The sequence below is a fragment of the Chelonoidis abingdonii genome, chromosome 24 (assembly GCF_003597395.2).
Source record: "Chelonoidis abingdonii isolate Lonesome George chromosome 24, CheloAbing_2.0, whole genome shotgun sequence".
NCBI lineage: Eukaryota > Metazoa > Chordata > Testudines > Testudinidae > Chelonoidis > Chelonoidis abingdonii.
In genome coordinates this window covers 26,412,515-26,427,161 of record NC_133792.1, presented here as the reverse complement: position 1 = coordinate 26,427,161, position 14,647 = coordinate 26,412,515, and the positions used below count along the sequence as shown (strand labels likewise).

Sequence of the window (14,647 nt, the reverse complement as noted above, 5' to 3'; positions counted from 1 at the left end):
GGATGTGACTAAAATGTGAAGAATTCTGAAATCAAGGTGAGAATAGCAGAAAACTCTGATCAGCAGGTAGTGCTATGGCATGCCTGGGAAAAGAGAGCCAGGAGGTTTCTCCTGGCAGAGAAGGGTCTCTTACATTTGGTTCATTTTCTCTTTCCAGGATACTGGCTTGGTGGCTCTTGATATGCCAATCAGTCCTGCCTAGATCTCACCTCCCTCATGATTTCAGAGGATCAGAGGCCTTCATGACAGAAGTACTAGTGGCATTATTCTGTCTACCAGGTGATGTGTGTGCACATGCAGGTGCTGAGTGGGATTGGGTCATCCACATGAGAGTGGAACAAAGAGTGGAAAGTTCAGCCATTCTGAGGAGTCAGGAGGTGGCTGGGAAGATCCAAATATCTCCACAGAGCTAGGGATTTTAGATGAATAGCACCCATAGTGGGGGGGGGGGGGCAATTTATCCTTAGAAGTAACCCGAGACAAGCTGTAACACAAAGTGAATTTAAATAGGAATGGACCCTTCACTTGTCCTTTAAATTATATTTAAAAGTAGTACATTCCAATGAAAGAAATACTAAATTAAACTATTTATCTTGTGCCAAAATACACATTTCCCAAATAGCTCAAATGTGAACTGCAGAATTGTCCAGAGATTTAATTTGATACAAAATCTGAGGCAACCACATTGCCAAGCAACTCAGTGCACTTAGGTTATAAAAATGTTGTTCCACAATTTTCTATTCTAATTGACACTTTGCAGCAAGTTAACACTCTCAATCATTTTGTGCATTAGAAAGAATTGAAAACCCAACGTGGGCTAAATTTTCTTCAGTCACATAAAGTAGCTTAACAATAAAAAGAACAGTTTAAAAAAGAAGAGGCAGAAGATGTGATGCGCAGTTTGTGGTCAAACATTAGTCCAGGGCAGTTTGTGACCACAAAGTTAAAGTCGAGGTTTCCAGGATCCTGCATCAGTCAGGACCCATCTTCAGTCTGTCTAAATTGTCTACTTACGTTCAGTGCATGAAACTATATCTGGTCCTAAGGACAACATTCACTTTCTGCTTTTAAAAGCTGTGTCAAAATCACTTTCAAGTTACATAGAAAAGTGCTGAAGTAATCTCGTCTCAGGGAGCTGGCTCACATTAGGAAGCTCCTTCTCTTAAGGGAAAGATATTCCCATCCTACAGTTTGGCATTTGATGTCACACCACATACTGATGCAAGTTATTCGAATGACATAAGGTTAGCAGGTACCTGGAAGAGAATGTAAATTAGTGAGCAATGTAAAGTTTCTGTGGAAAGGGGAAACTGAAGTGTCAACCCACAGTATTATTATTTCCATTTATTGCAAAGTGCCAACAATGAAATCAGTCCCTTAAACAGGCTCTGTGTGAGGCTGACTCTGCAAGCTAGTAGCAGGACATTGTACCATAACTTTGGAGAGGAAAAACATGACACAGTAAGGGGCACTGAGACTTATGGCTAGAGCTGGACAAATTCACCATTACTAGATTTTTTGTGGGTATCCTAGAATTTGAAATCTTGCCTTTCACACCTGTTGCAAAACTTTGGTCAATATGCAACAACGGTTGCTATAAATATGCCGGGATGAGCTTGTTTGTGTATTCTTGAGTTGCTCATACAGGCTAGAAAGCAGCATCCTCTATGTAGGGGTTTCCTGGAATGTAAGGGAGAAACTGGTTGGAAAAGACATGTTCATGGCCTTACCTGAGGCCTGTTGCTTTTGCATGCATCATCCAAATGCTTGTGCCACAGTATTGCATGAAACCTTGACCCAGTCTGAAACTTGTAAATATTGCCTACAAAATTAAAAAAGAAATCAGAATCCCTCAGGTTTTGACAGATAGACACTTGGCTTTGCTACATTCTGATCTTTTAGTCTAGAAGCCAAGAGTACAACGTAAATGGGAAAATTAATTTGGTCCTCAAAAATCCAAACTGCTCCTACCACACACAGCAGTCCCTGGCAGGGAGGATAGGCTATGAGGAATATGTGCCCAGCACCCCCAGGTAAGAGGTGGAAGATAGTGTGCATATTCAATAGACCTGCGCACACAGCAGTAAAAATAAACTATCATAGAACCAAAAAGACAGTAAGACCAATCTGGGCATCCACTCCAACCGCCTTCATTTTATACTTTGCTTCATTCCAACTAGCGTTTATATACCTCTCCCCTGAATCATTTTAATGGATGCACTATTATTTGCAAATTTAGCTTTTTCAGCATCCGCTTGTTGGTCTCTTTCATTCCTCAGGTTAGCATTGTCCTTCCCTGAATTTTCTCTTGAAGTCAGACTTACATTTCATTCATTGTAATCTACAGGAGAGAGTTGCAGCATGTGCAGCTCATGTTCATCACTGCCTCTCATTGAAATAAAGAAAGACATGAAATGTTAGGAGAATGGGGGAAGGGATAGCTCAGTGGTTTGAGCATTGGCCTGCTAAACCCAGGGTTGTGAGTTCAATCCTTGAGGGGGCCACTTAAGGATCTGAGGCAAAAATCAGTAGTTGGCCCTGCTAGTGAAGGCAGGGGGCTGGACTCACTGACCTTTCAAGGTCTCTTCCAGTTCTAGGAGATAATTAATAATAATTGGAGATATACCTAACTTCAAAGTTTTCTGTAGAGACCCTCATGATGCACATTGATGCTAGGACCTTTCTGAACATTTGAAGTGTCTGCTGAGTGATGATGGTTAAAAATCTAAGTAAATGGTTTTATAAATACTTTGTTTGGAGAAGCCTCATAAATCAGCACTTACAGTGAAGCTGACTATCTAGGGATTACAGAAGTCATATTTGAAGGACATAGTGACTTTGAGAGAGCCATTTGGAACCAAAAAAAAACCCAATAGGGTACAACTACACTGGAATAAAAGATATATGCAGCATGTCCCGGGCTGGCCCAGGTCAGCTGACATGGCCTCTAGCTGCAAGGCTAAAACTTGCTGTGCAGATGTTCAGATTTGGGCTGGACCCTGGACTCTGGGACCCTCCAAGCCTGAGCCCTAACGTCTACAGTGTAATTCAACAGCCCCATAGCCACGGGTGGTGAGTGGAGCCCCCCTTCGGGGAGGCTAGCCCTAGCCCTGCCCCTTCCACACACACCCCCATGGCTGGAGCCCCGAGACCATCCCCTCTCAGCCAGAGGATCCCCAAGACTACCCCCCTGTGGTGGAAGGAGCCCTGAGACACTCCCACCCAGAGGAGCCCCTAACCCCCTCCTCAGCTGGAGGAACCCTGAGGCAGCTGAAGCCCCGAGACCTTCCTTACACTGGTGGCTGGAGCTCCTAGACTCCCCCCCCCCCCCCCCCCGGGGGGCCCCCCCCCCCCCCCCCCCCCCCCCCCCAGCTGGAGGATCCCCAAGTCGGCCAAAGCCCCGAGCCACTCCCCCCACCTGCCTGGAGGAGCACCAGCTGGCTGAAGTCTTGAGCGCAGCTGGAGCCACACCACATCTCTCCTCCCCAGACCCCAAGGCACCAGGAGAAAAGCATGTCTCTCTCTTCTCTGGAAGAAGCTTTTGCTATGCTCCATGCAGATTCCTGGGAGGCAGTAGCACATACTGCCTCCTCAGTTGCTGTGGAACCTGCAGGGGCATAATCAATCAAAAACTTCCCCACAAAACCCTGCAATCAGGGGTCTGGTGCTGCCCGTCCCCATAACCCAAGCCCTGCAAGCCTGAGTCAGCAGACGTGGGCCAGCTGCAGGTGCTTACCTGTAGGGTAGACATACCTATAGCGAATAGGGAGTGCAAGTGACCTCACACTAATACCAAGAGTTCCTGCAAAACTCACAAAATGCACCCTCCCCCAATCATTTGGCAAAATGTACTTAGGCCTCCTGCAGGACCCCACAAACATCAGCTTTTTGCAGATGCATGCATCTCCCACTGTACCCTATTTTGAAAATCTGGTTCCTTAACTTTCTGAGCATGTGATATTGTAAATAATGTAAACTTAGCCTATTAAATGCTGTTACCCCATTCCCCGAGTATAATGTAGCATCTACCTTTGTCAGGGTTATTTAGCTGAAAAATATCAGGATGTTCAGGATCATCAGGCAGTGCCACCATCCAACCCACAACAGAGACTTTTTTACCAGCAGTAGATTTATACTAGAAGAGGCAGACAGATCAGTTACAATTAACAGTAGCATGATTATACACTGGATTGACTTCTAACAATGAAAACAGAGCAGACAAATGTGCTAGCTGGGAGTGACCATATTCACTTTTCGAATGCACATTGCTAGTCCTGCTCATGGGGATGATACGTCTAAAGAACGGTTTGTTTTCTAGAACAATTTAATATACTTTGCTTACATGTTTTCTTTCTGTGCCTCTTAATGACTTTGCTCCAAAGTAGAGAAGAGTTGATCCTGAAAGTGTAACCCAATATCTAGTCCATGAGGAGAGCTGAATAAGAGAGAAGAAAATTGGTAAAAATGTCAGTGTATTAATTTCAGATACTCTGAAAATGAATGAACAATTAAGTATTAGAATTAGCTGTTTAAAGTGAGGAAGCTAATAGGAGGTGGGAGCTGGGGCCAGATTCTCAGCTGCTGTAAATCAGTATAGCTCCCTAGGCTCTGACTGCTGTCTATGAGAATGCAAAATACATCAAAGAAAATCCACATTATCCTAATGTCTCCTCTAGAAATCTCAGGGCTGTTCAATTCAGTGCAGAGCATTGTGCTGCCCTCTGCTAGGCATATCTTATACCTGCTTCTGATGTTTGGTCAGCATAATTGATAAGTAATTTTTCAGAATTTTTGGCTAATCAGAAAGTCAGAAAAAATTGTTTCAAGTCGAAAGAAATGTTTTGGTTTGATTTTAAGCATTTTTATCTGTTTTTTTTTTAAATTAAAACAAAGGAAATGAAGACCTAGATTCACAAGGAAACTCGGGCACCGTTCACAGAACTGAGGAGGAAGTTGTGGTCTTACTCATTCTCTCCTGTTGAAAGTGTTCCACTTTATACAAATAATTAAATATTAATTTGGCGCAAGGACTGGAACCTGGGTGACACTCCCCATTCCCCAATAGTGCCCTAATCACTATGCAATAGAGTCACTGATGCAGAGTGGATTCTGGGAGAGAAGGAAACATTTTGTGACTTATGTTTTAATAGAAAGTGATTTTGTAGCAAAACATTGTTCTGTTTCCTGGAACAGAATTAACTGCCCTGCCTGTTTGACATTATACTGCAATCTGAAGCTAACAATGCAAACAATAATAGCCATTATCAAATTAAGATCACAATAAAGGTCCAACTTACTGTAGGCTTTCTGCCTTCCTTTAGTAATGTCTTCCTTCTTAAAGGCCCTTCCATGGTAATGACTCCCGTTGAACTTCCTAATGTGCAGCTCCAGGCCCCTGCTGGGCTGAAGCGACAAACACTATCACATTTAGGTGCACAGATAAACAGGAACAAATAATGCTCTGAATAAAATTTAGCCTTTATAGAAGTTTTCTGTGCAGTGGTTGCTATTGCATATATAGAATCATCAAAACTTGGCTCTGTAGCATATATTTTTCAGATAACCTGGTTATTTTGTTTAGGTATCTGAAAAATTCTAGTAGATTTCAGAAAACAGGAGAAATCTAGTGCTACATGTAATACTGAGTTATGTTTGATTTACATAGTGGTAAGCCTAGAAATAATGACTTTTCATCCAGAAAATAGGACCCATAGTAGTTCTTACTGTCCATAGTTTTAATTACACACACATGCAAACCTGCATATTTTTATATGACAGAAAGTGAAGAATAAATTATCCAATTGAAACTACAGGAGGAATCTCTGATGGAAATAATGTATTTTCATAAATCAGAATTAAATCAGGCCACCAGGACATGCCCTCACTCTTGCAGAATGTACCATGACATCTTTAAGAACCCAAATAGCTAGTGCCTCTGTTCTAAGAAAAAATATATTGGCCACATCAAAAGTATTTTACCATAGCTGTAAAACAGCAATGCTATCTGTGAACATTTGAAATAGATTAGTGACATGTTTGAAACTGTTTGAATTAAAAAAGCCAAACTGTATAGGAATAAGCATGTTAAAAATCTTTCTGCAGATGATTTGTCACTGGAAATTCTGACCATACTTCATGTACAGTCTACTCTGTGTAACTATTAAGCAAACTGAAAAAGCAGTGACCACTAAGATGCACACTGCTGCCTTCTCCACATTGCAATCAATTGCCATTTATAATTAATGTTTGAATATGCTTATCACTTATTATTATGTAATGTGTTGACAGAGTTCTTGGTGCTTCAAAAAACAATGAAAGATACTGTTACCCCAAAGATTACAGTCTATGATGGATTTGTATGTAGATTACACACAATTTATATATCTGCAATCCATACACAGATTTGCCAGTAACAACTACAAGATGATTTTTAACCTGAGACAGAAGATTTTGCTTTGTGATATCCCCAAAACAGGCAAATCATACGAATTTTCTCATCTATTTAAAAAAAGTTTTGTCATTATTAATATAAATAAACTTTCCATATGAGCATTAACAACTCCTATTCATAACCTGTATTTGCCACCTTTAAAAGTCCCATCTGTGTTTAGTAACTTCTTTCTTATTTATGTATTTATTTTGTTCAGATTCCAGAAATGGTCATACATAATATAAAATCTACTTAAGCCTGACATAAGGCTGTCCATTGTTTTTTTTAACTGAAAGGATTTCCTATAATTTATTTCTCTTTGCCACTAATGATGGGGTATTTATCTTTTTCCAAAAATGAGCTATCACACAGCTGGATGCTAGCAGTAATTGCATTATCAAGGAGCCCTACTCCAAGTTAGTAACGTCTTTTAAAATGTTACCTAATAGACTCACTATGGGTTTTGTGGGTGGCCTCACGTTAGTTACCTTGAAAATTCTATTTGTTCTTTTCTCCAGAAATACTATTATCTTAGGGCATTCATAGCATATATGCAGAAAGGTCCTTATTTCTCTCCATCCTCTCCATTATTTATATATTTATATTACTTCACTTAAATGGTATGAGGTACCACCGATAACATATTTTGTAGTAATCTTCCTTAATCGTTACCCAAATAGATGAGACTTGAAATTAGATGATGGTTTCTAACCATTAGAGAAGTGAAATTCTGGAACAGCCTTCCAAGGGGAGTAGTGGGGGCAAAAGACATATCTGGCTTTAAGACTAAGCTTGATAAGTTTATGGAGGGGATCGTATGATGGGATAGCCTAATTTGCAACTGCAATCTTTGATTATCAGCAGCGGCTTATGTATGCATGCCACGTGAGTCTAGCGATTGTGGTCTTTCTTGGTTAGAGGGGTGCGGATCCGAGTTACTATATGGAATTCTTTCCGGGTGCTCCGTCTGGTGAGTCATTGACGCTACATGCTCCAGGGTTTAACTGACCGCCTATATTTTCACGAGGAAACAGGGTTGCGAGATTTTCCTCAGCTGGCCTCAGCTTGGCAGAGGCCTTTTGGAAGGGTTTTTTTTGCGTTTTTTTTGCCGTTCCTCTGCAGCATGGGCACGGGTCAACTGCAGCTTGAGGTCTTCAAACCACAATTTGAGGACTTCAATAACTCAGACGTAGGTTAGGGGTTTGTTACAGGAGTGGGTGGGTGAGATTCTGTGGCCTGCGTTGTGCAGGAGGTCAGACTAGATGATCAAAATAGTCCCTTCTGACCTTAAAGTCTATGAGTTTGAGATTTTGGCCTTCCTCCATATATTTTCCCATTGCCCCAAAGTGACATCTGTTTTTAGATTATTTTCCTATTTACCTTTTAGATCCATCAGTAAATTATTATATCATTAAAAAAAATCAAGCCCTTTGAGATGGCCTTTACCATAATTAATATTTCTAGCCTTGTTAATGGTCACCTGCAACTTGGGCTTCCTACATGGGATTTGATATAATGCTTTAGTGGCAAATAAACCAACATGAGTATGTTAATAATCCCCATTAGTTCTTTGATGGTATTAATTTCCATAACTTTATCATTATAAAATAACTGGCTGTTACTTGTATACCCTTTTTCCTTCCATACATTATATGTGTTGGATTAGATAACCTTAGTTGAGATTCTAGATAATTTCTGACAGATGGAAGTGGAAGGAAAAGGGGTTCACTCTTATCTTTATCAAATTACATCCATGGAGTGTCATTTTGACACCTGGATTGGTTCCATTTTGAATTGGTCTAAATCCATTAGGTAAAATAAAAATAATCAACACACTAAATTTATAATTAAAATCTTGTTCAATTTCCACACACAATTAGTGACTACCTGTGAAAAGTTTGGTTTAAGTGACTTGCCCAGCATCTCATAGGAACTCTGTGGCAGAGGCAGGGATACAGTCCAGTTCTCCAGGGCAGTCTTGCCCTTAACCATGAGACAATCCTTTTTCCTGCAAACCCTGCCTCATTCACTACACCTTCCAACTGCTGCAACAAATGAGAGAGGAGGCCTATATACAAAAGTCTCCTTTACTACACAATCCTGATTCATCCCAGAACAGGTCCTGAACAAGGCAAGGTTCCTGTGGAGAAAATACCATGTTATCATGTAATTAAAGACAATCTCATAATGCATATGCACAAATGACTGAATTAAGGTTGCACAAACAACCTTAATTCCATCATCTCCTAACTTTTTATGTGCCTAACTTTGTGACCACAATAATGTTCTTTTAACATATGGTGTGTGTGTGTAATTTCCTAGGTTTTTAAAAAAGCAAATGGAAAAAAACAGGAATTCCATCGTATCGACACCACATAGTTCATCAGTGTAGTTGGAACGTTTAGATCCACAACACAGACCAGATGTGAAAAAGAGGGGGATGGGACGCTTCTCCAGTGTGTATCACAGATATTTGCTGACCCAAAAAAGGTGAGGAATCTTGGGTTCCTTCAGGTTCTGGAGGGGAATGCATTCTAGTGGCCACAGACTCTTCTGCCTGTTCCTTCCAAACTTGACCCCCTTCTGCCGCATCCCCTCCAACCTATCTCTGCCCTAGTCCTGTTTGTTACCCACCCATGTCTCTTTGTTCCAGTTCCACTCCTAGTCTCCATTCCTCAGGCTTCTCATCCCAGTCCCTTTGCCCAGCCAGTCCTAATCTTCTCCTCTAGGCTCACTGTCCAAGTCTCAGGCCTGGTCTACACTATGCGTTTAAACCGAATTTAGTAGCGTTAAACCGATTTAACCCTGCACCCGTCCACACAGCGAGGCCCTTTATATCGATATAAAGGGCTCTTTAAACCAGTTTCTGTACTCCTCCCCGACGAGAGGGGTAGCGCTGAAATCGGTATTGCCATGTCTGATTAGGGTTAGTGTAGTCGCAAATCGACGGTATTGGCCTCCGGGCGGTATCTCACAGTGCACCATTGTGACCGCTCTGGAAAGCAATCTGACCTCGGATGAACTGGCCAGGTAGACAGGAAAAGCCCCGCGAACTTTTGAATTTCATTTCCTGTTTGCTCAGCGTGGAGCTCTGATCAGCACGGGTGCCATGCAGTCCCAAATCCAAAAGACTCGCAGCATGGGCCCGTTACGGGAGATACTTGGGAATCTGAGTCGCTGTATGGGAACCAAATCTGTTCTGATCACAGCTGCGCGTTACAGAAGATGAAATGAGCAAAGCATTTGAAAAAATTCTCCATGCTATGACACTAGAAGGCCACAGGCACAGTGCTGTGTGACAACCGTAGACGGAAAACCCAAAGAATCAAATGACGCTCATGAAGGAGGGAGGGGTAGGGTGACTCCAGCTAATCCAGCAGTCCAAAAATGTGCATTTGCAATTCTTGGCTGAGTCCCAGGCCCTGTAGGTCAAACACACTTGTCCGGGTGGTTCAGAGTATATCGTTTGTCATTACCACCCCTTCCCCCCGTGAAAGAAAAAGGGAAAAAAAAATGTTTGAACTTGTTCATTGTCCCAGGTATGTCTACTGCATGCTGCTGGTAAGCGAGGTGCTGCGGCACTGAAGCACAGCATCCTCTCGCCTCCCCTCCCCGGTGGCAGATGGTACAGTGAAAAAATGACTGATAAACCGCGTCGATCATCGCTGTGAGGTGCTCCTGGCTGGCCTCGGACGAGGTCGCCAGGGGGCACTGGGTAAATATGGGCAATGACTCCTGGTCATTCCGCGCAGAGTGGTACAGAACGGGCTGGTAAACTCTCTCCAATCATAGCAACTGGGCTGAGCTCCATCAGCCAACCCCACCTGCTTCATGTCCTAAAGAAAGAATTCCAGTACTCCCTGCACTCAATACATATTATGCAGCGAGAGGGGCTGGCTCCTCTCCCGCCGTCCCTACGATTATGGCTCCTGCATGAAACTCAGTTCATGAACACTGGAGTCTGCCATCCCTTCCCTCCACTTTCACTCTCACTACAACACAAGAGTCCACCGCGCGCTTTCCTCTTAGTGTCCAGGTCTATCCCTCTTTCTAACTTACTGTCATCACACAGAGATGGGAGGAACAACTGCAGAGGTTGGGGAGGAGGGAAGCACGGGTGGGTTTGTTGCAGGGGCACCCCCCAAAGAGCATCCAGCATCATCATTTCGCGGGATCGAACGGGAGTGTCTGTGGCTCTCTGGTTCTCCTAGTATACATTTTTTTTTGCCCCCATAATCTACAGACTGAACCCTCGTATTTTTAGAAATAAAACAGAAAGGATGGAATGACCCGGGAGTCATTCCCATTTGTCTTTGCGCGCCCGGCCGACCCAGCGAAGGCCAGCCACACAACCTGCATGGACAGGCTGCAGACGGTACAAGAACGACTGGATAAGCTGTCATCCATCGCCAATTGACAATGGCATGGCCAGACGGACAGATACAACTGATAACCGTCATCTCATCGCCAATTTACAAATGCATGTGCAGACGGACAAAGGGAGGTGAACCGTCTCTGGCTACCTTCTGAGAAGGCAAATGAGTTGCTGCGTTACACTGCAGTAACCGCCTCTGTCATCAGCCATGCCAGTGCACATATGGGAGGACAGTGACAAGAGGCAAAATGGGCCCATGGTGTCCATTGCTAATGGCGTCTGCCAGGGCAAACCAGGGAAAAAAGGGCGCGAAATGAATTGCTGCCTTGCTTTCATCGGAGGTAATGAAGAAGTATGAACATTTACGCAGAATCACCCGCAACACTGTTTTGCACTCACAATGCACTGGGATCTCAACCAGATCCAATGGGCAGGGAACTGCTGGAACTGAGGGAAATAGGGTAGCTACAGCTGAGCAACAAAAGAAGTTGGCCCCTCCGACATATTTCGCGGGGCCCTTACCGAAAAAGTCAAACGCCATATTTCGAATGACTTGCCGTGCTGAGATCACAAGAATTCCAAGTGTGAGCTCCACATGTCCATACAAAGCACGTCATTTATTTCTACATGCGGCTGACTCCTTTATTCTTTCCTCTCAATATTGTGCGTTACATAACCTTGGCCTCTCAGATCCAGCACATGTCTATCCTAATTGTTTGCCTTTTACAAGAAACGCTTCAATAAGCCCTCCGCCAGTTATGATCATGAAACATTAAGCAAGACCACAAACGCTTCAACGAATATGACACCAGCTCACCGTTGCATTCAACAAAGCAACACCACAGACATCGTCTTCATGTGACACGTCGGGAGTACAGTCCAAAAATAACTGAATAATATTGCTTTTTTAAGCTGCGCTATGTTGCCCTTGAATTTACTGCAACAAGTTGAATCCAGCTCGTTTGGATCTGTGACGAGGTACTGAACATGTGTCTCTGCTTCTTAATCCCTGTAAAAGTTTACTGAGGACAGTACATACTTTGCGAAAAGCAAATTCAAACAGTCCCAAAAGTGCCAATTCGAAGGTATTCGCCGAGCTTTTCATTACTTCCTCCAATCCAGTTTCTTTCGGAAACAAGAAATAACGATAATAAAAAAAAAAAAAAAAAAACATCAACCATGCTTGACAACATTCTCCAAATCTCTTTCTTCAAAAAGCCTGCATTCGAGTTGTTGTTCATAGATGTAGGTTTACTATGCTGAACCAAATGGTCGGTCAAACCAATTTCACCAAACAGGCTTGATGACCTTTGCCTGTTTCATGCTGCTGAAGTCTTTTTGATAGTGGCTCCAAGCAGATGTCCACGATGTAGCGAATGTTGCCAGTACCGAGATAATTAAAAGCAAAAACAAAAAAATGGCAGCCTTCGAAAACTGATACATTAACCATGAACTCATTTTCTCGCCAATTTGCTCATGGTCGATAGAAATAGTACTTGTGAACCTCCGCTTTCCTCGTTAGAATGGAAAGTTTTGTACTCATTTCTGCTGCGGTGGCCACATGCAGACAATGTCACACACCTTGCCTTCCGAATAGTTATAGGATGGCCATCTCCTGGATCATCAGTCAGGGTGTCTAGATTCAGATACTTCTTTCCCGGCAGCAGCTGAATATCTGTCACAGTTTTGTTGTTAGAACAACTGGCTTCACCTTCGACCTCACTTGAGACTTCCTGGATACTTCCGTGGAACGAATTCGTCGCTGCTAGCGCTGTCCGGTTCATGTTGCGCTGTACCGTATGTTGGGATTGCAGCGCAAATGCGTTGACACTTAGAATTTTCTCAGTTCCTTCTCGCAGTCTTTTGCTGCTTCGTTTACTAGCTCCGCTCTTATACAATGTCGGTCTTAAGATCACCAAAGCACGCTTCTGCATGGAAACGATAAAAAACTGAAACAACTAAATTAATAACATTTAGGCTGCCGACCGCCATTATGAACGCAAATAACACATTCTTTGAATGGGTCAACTAAAATTGAAACGACGAGCAGACAACTATTATGCCAATAGCATTATGATGTAGCATAATGCTTCACGGTTTTGTCAGTAAACTGACATGGATTGTGCAAATAGCGTGCAAAGTAAAGTCACTTACCTAGTTATAGCTACATTTTTTTTGCCACTTTTTAGGGGCCCCCTTCCTGCGGGGCCCGCCTCCCGGCGGAGGGTATGGAGGGCACTCGCTACGTCCTCTGGATAACTACCCACATGCAAGCGCTCCAGAAATCAGCGCTAGCCTCGGTACAATGGACCGCACACCTGCCGGATTATTGTGCTTTTGTGTGGCCTCATGCACTCAACTTTAATACAATCTGTTTTACCAAAACCGTTTATGTAAAATCGGGAATAATCCTGGTAGTGTAGACGTACCCCACTCTTCTGGTGCCTCCACTGAACCATCCTGATTCTTCCACGCTGCTCCTATCCATTTTTCCCTGCCTCACTAAATCCCCAGTCCTGTCCTCTTTTCCAGTCGTCAGACTCCTTCACGTCCCTGACCCAGCGCCCATCTCTGGCTCAGTGTCCTAGTCTCTTTCCTAACCAGTCCTGTTTTTCCCCTGCATACTCAGCCCTGGTCAGAGCTATCCCTGGTCTCCCGTTTTTCCTCACACTAGTTCAAGGGTGGGCAAACTAAGCACAGGAACCGCATCTGGCCCTTCAGATGTTTAAACCTGCCCTTGAGCTCCTGCTGGGAGTGGGTCCAGGGCTTGCCCGCTCCCACAAGTACCATGGCCTTCTCGCAGTTTTGGAGCAGCGAACATTCGCCCTCTGGCTCCTACACGAGGGGCAGACAGGGACCTGCTATGCCTGCTCCTGCCCCAAGCTGCACCCCCCCAGCTCCCATTGGCTGGAACCATGCTGAAATGGGACGCAGGGTGGCACCTGTGAAAGGGTAGTGTGCAGAGCCGCCTAGCCGCGCCTCCGCGTAGGAGCCAGAGGGGGGACATGTTACTGCTTTCAGGAGCTGCGTGAGATAAACGCCAGCCAGAGCGTGCACCTCTGGCCCCCTCCAGTATCCCAACCTCCTGCCCCAGCCCTGATCCCCCTCTCGCCCACCAAACCCCTAGGTCCTACCCTCCTGCACTATCCTCACCTCCCACACCCGCAAGCCACACGCCAGCCCAGAGCCCCCTACCACACCCCAATCCCCAATTTTATGAGCATTCATTGTCTGCCATACAATTTCCATATCCAGATGTGGTCCTCAGGCCAGAAAGTTTGCTGACTCCTGCACTAGTTCCTAGTTTCAGTCTCTTTGTTCATCCAGTCCCAATCTCCCTCACTCCCACAACTCCTCCAATCTCAGCATTTCCCCCATCCAGCCAACTGGTTCACAGGTTCCCCTCCTCCCAGTTTTCCTTACCAGATACAAATCTCCTTTCCCGGCTCCCAGCCTCAGTCCTCTTGCCTGCTGGTCCCAGTCCCAGTCTCCTCCTCCCGCACTCCAGTCCCAAGCCTGGCCTACAGTATGCGTTTAAACCGAATTTAGCAGTGTTAAACCGATTTAACCCTGCACCCATCCACACAATGAGGCCCTTTATATCGAAATAAAGGGCTCTTTAAACTGGTTTCTGTACTCCTCCCCGACGAGAGGAGTAGTGCTGAAATCGGTATTGCCATGTCAGATTAGGGTTAGTGTGGCTGCAAATCGATGGTATTGGCCTCCGGGCAGTATCCCACAGTGCACCATTGTGACCGCCCTGGAAAGCAATCTGAACTCGGATGCACTGGCCAGGTAGACAAGAAAAGCCCTGCGAACTTTTGAATTTCATTTCCTGTTTG

General features: G+C 44.1%; 1 protein-coding gene across 4 annotated transcripts in view; it reads right to left on the bottom strand.

Moving 5' to 3' along the window:
• Positions 1-245: 245 nt before the first annotated feature.
• The window catches only part of RALGPS1 (Ral GEF with PH domain and SH3 binding motif 1), a 360,828-nt gene continuing 346,426 nt past the window's right edge, over positions 246-14,647 (bottom strand). For 3 of the 4 annotated variants that reach the window (XM_075060472.1, XM_075060470.1, XM_075060469.1), the window contains 5 exons: positions 5,298-5,403; positions 4,343-4,435; positions 4,030-4,135; positions 1,731-1,822; positions 246-1,256 (listed from right to left, as the gene is read on the bottom strand). In XM_075060472.1, the coding sequence (XP_074916573.1) occupies positions 1,227-1,256; positions 1,731-1,822; positions 4,030-4,135; positions 4,343-4,435; positions 5,298-5,403 (427 nt within the window). In that variant the 3' untranslated portion in view covers positions 246-1,226. The remainder of the gene's footprint in view (positions 1,257-1,730; positions 1,823-4,029; positions 4,136-4,342; positions 4,436-5,297; positions 5,404-14,647) is intronic. The other variant, XM_075060471.1, reaches the window with a different exon arrangement.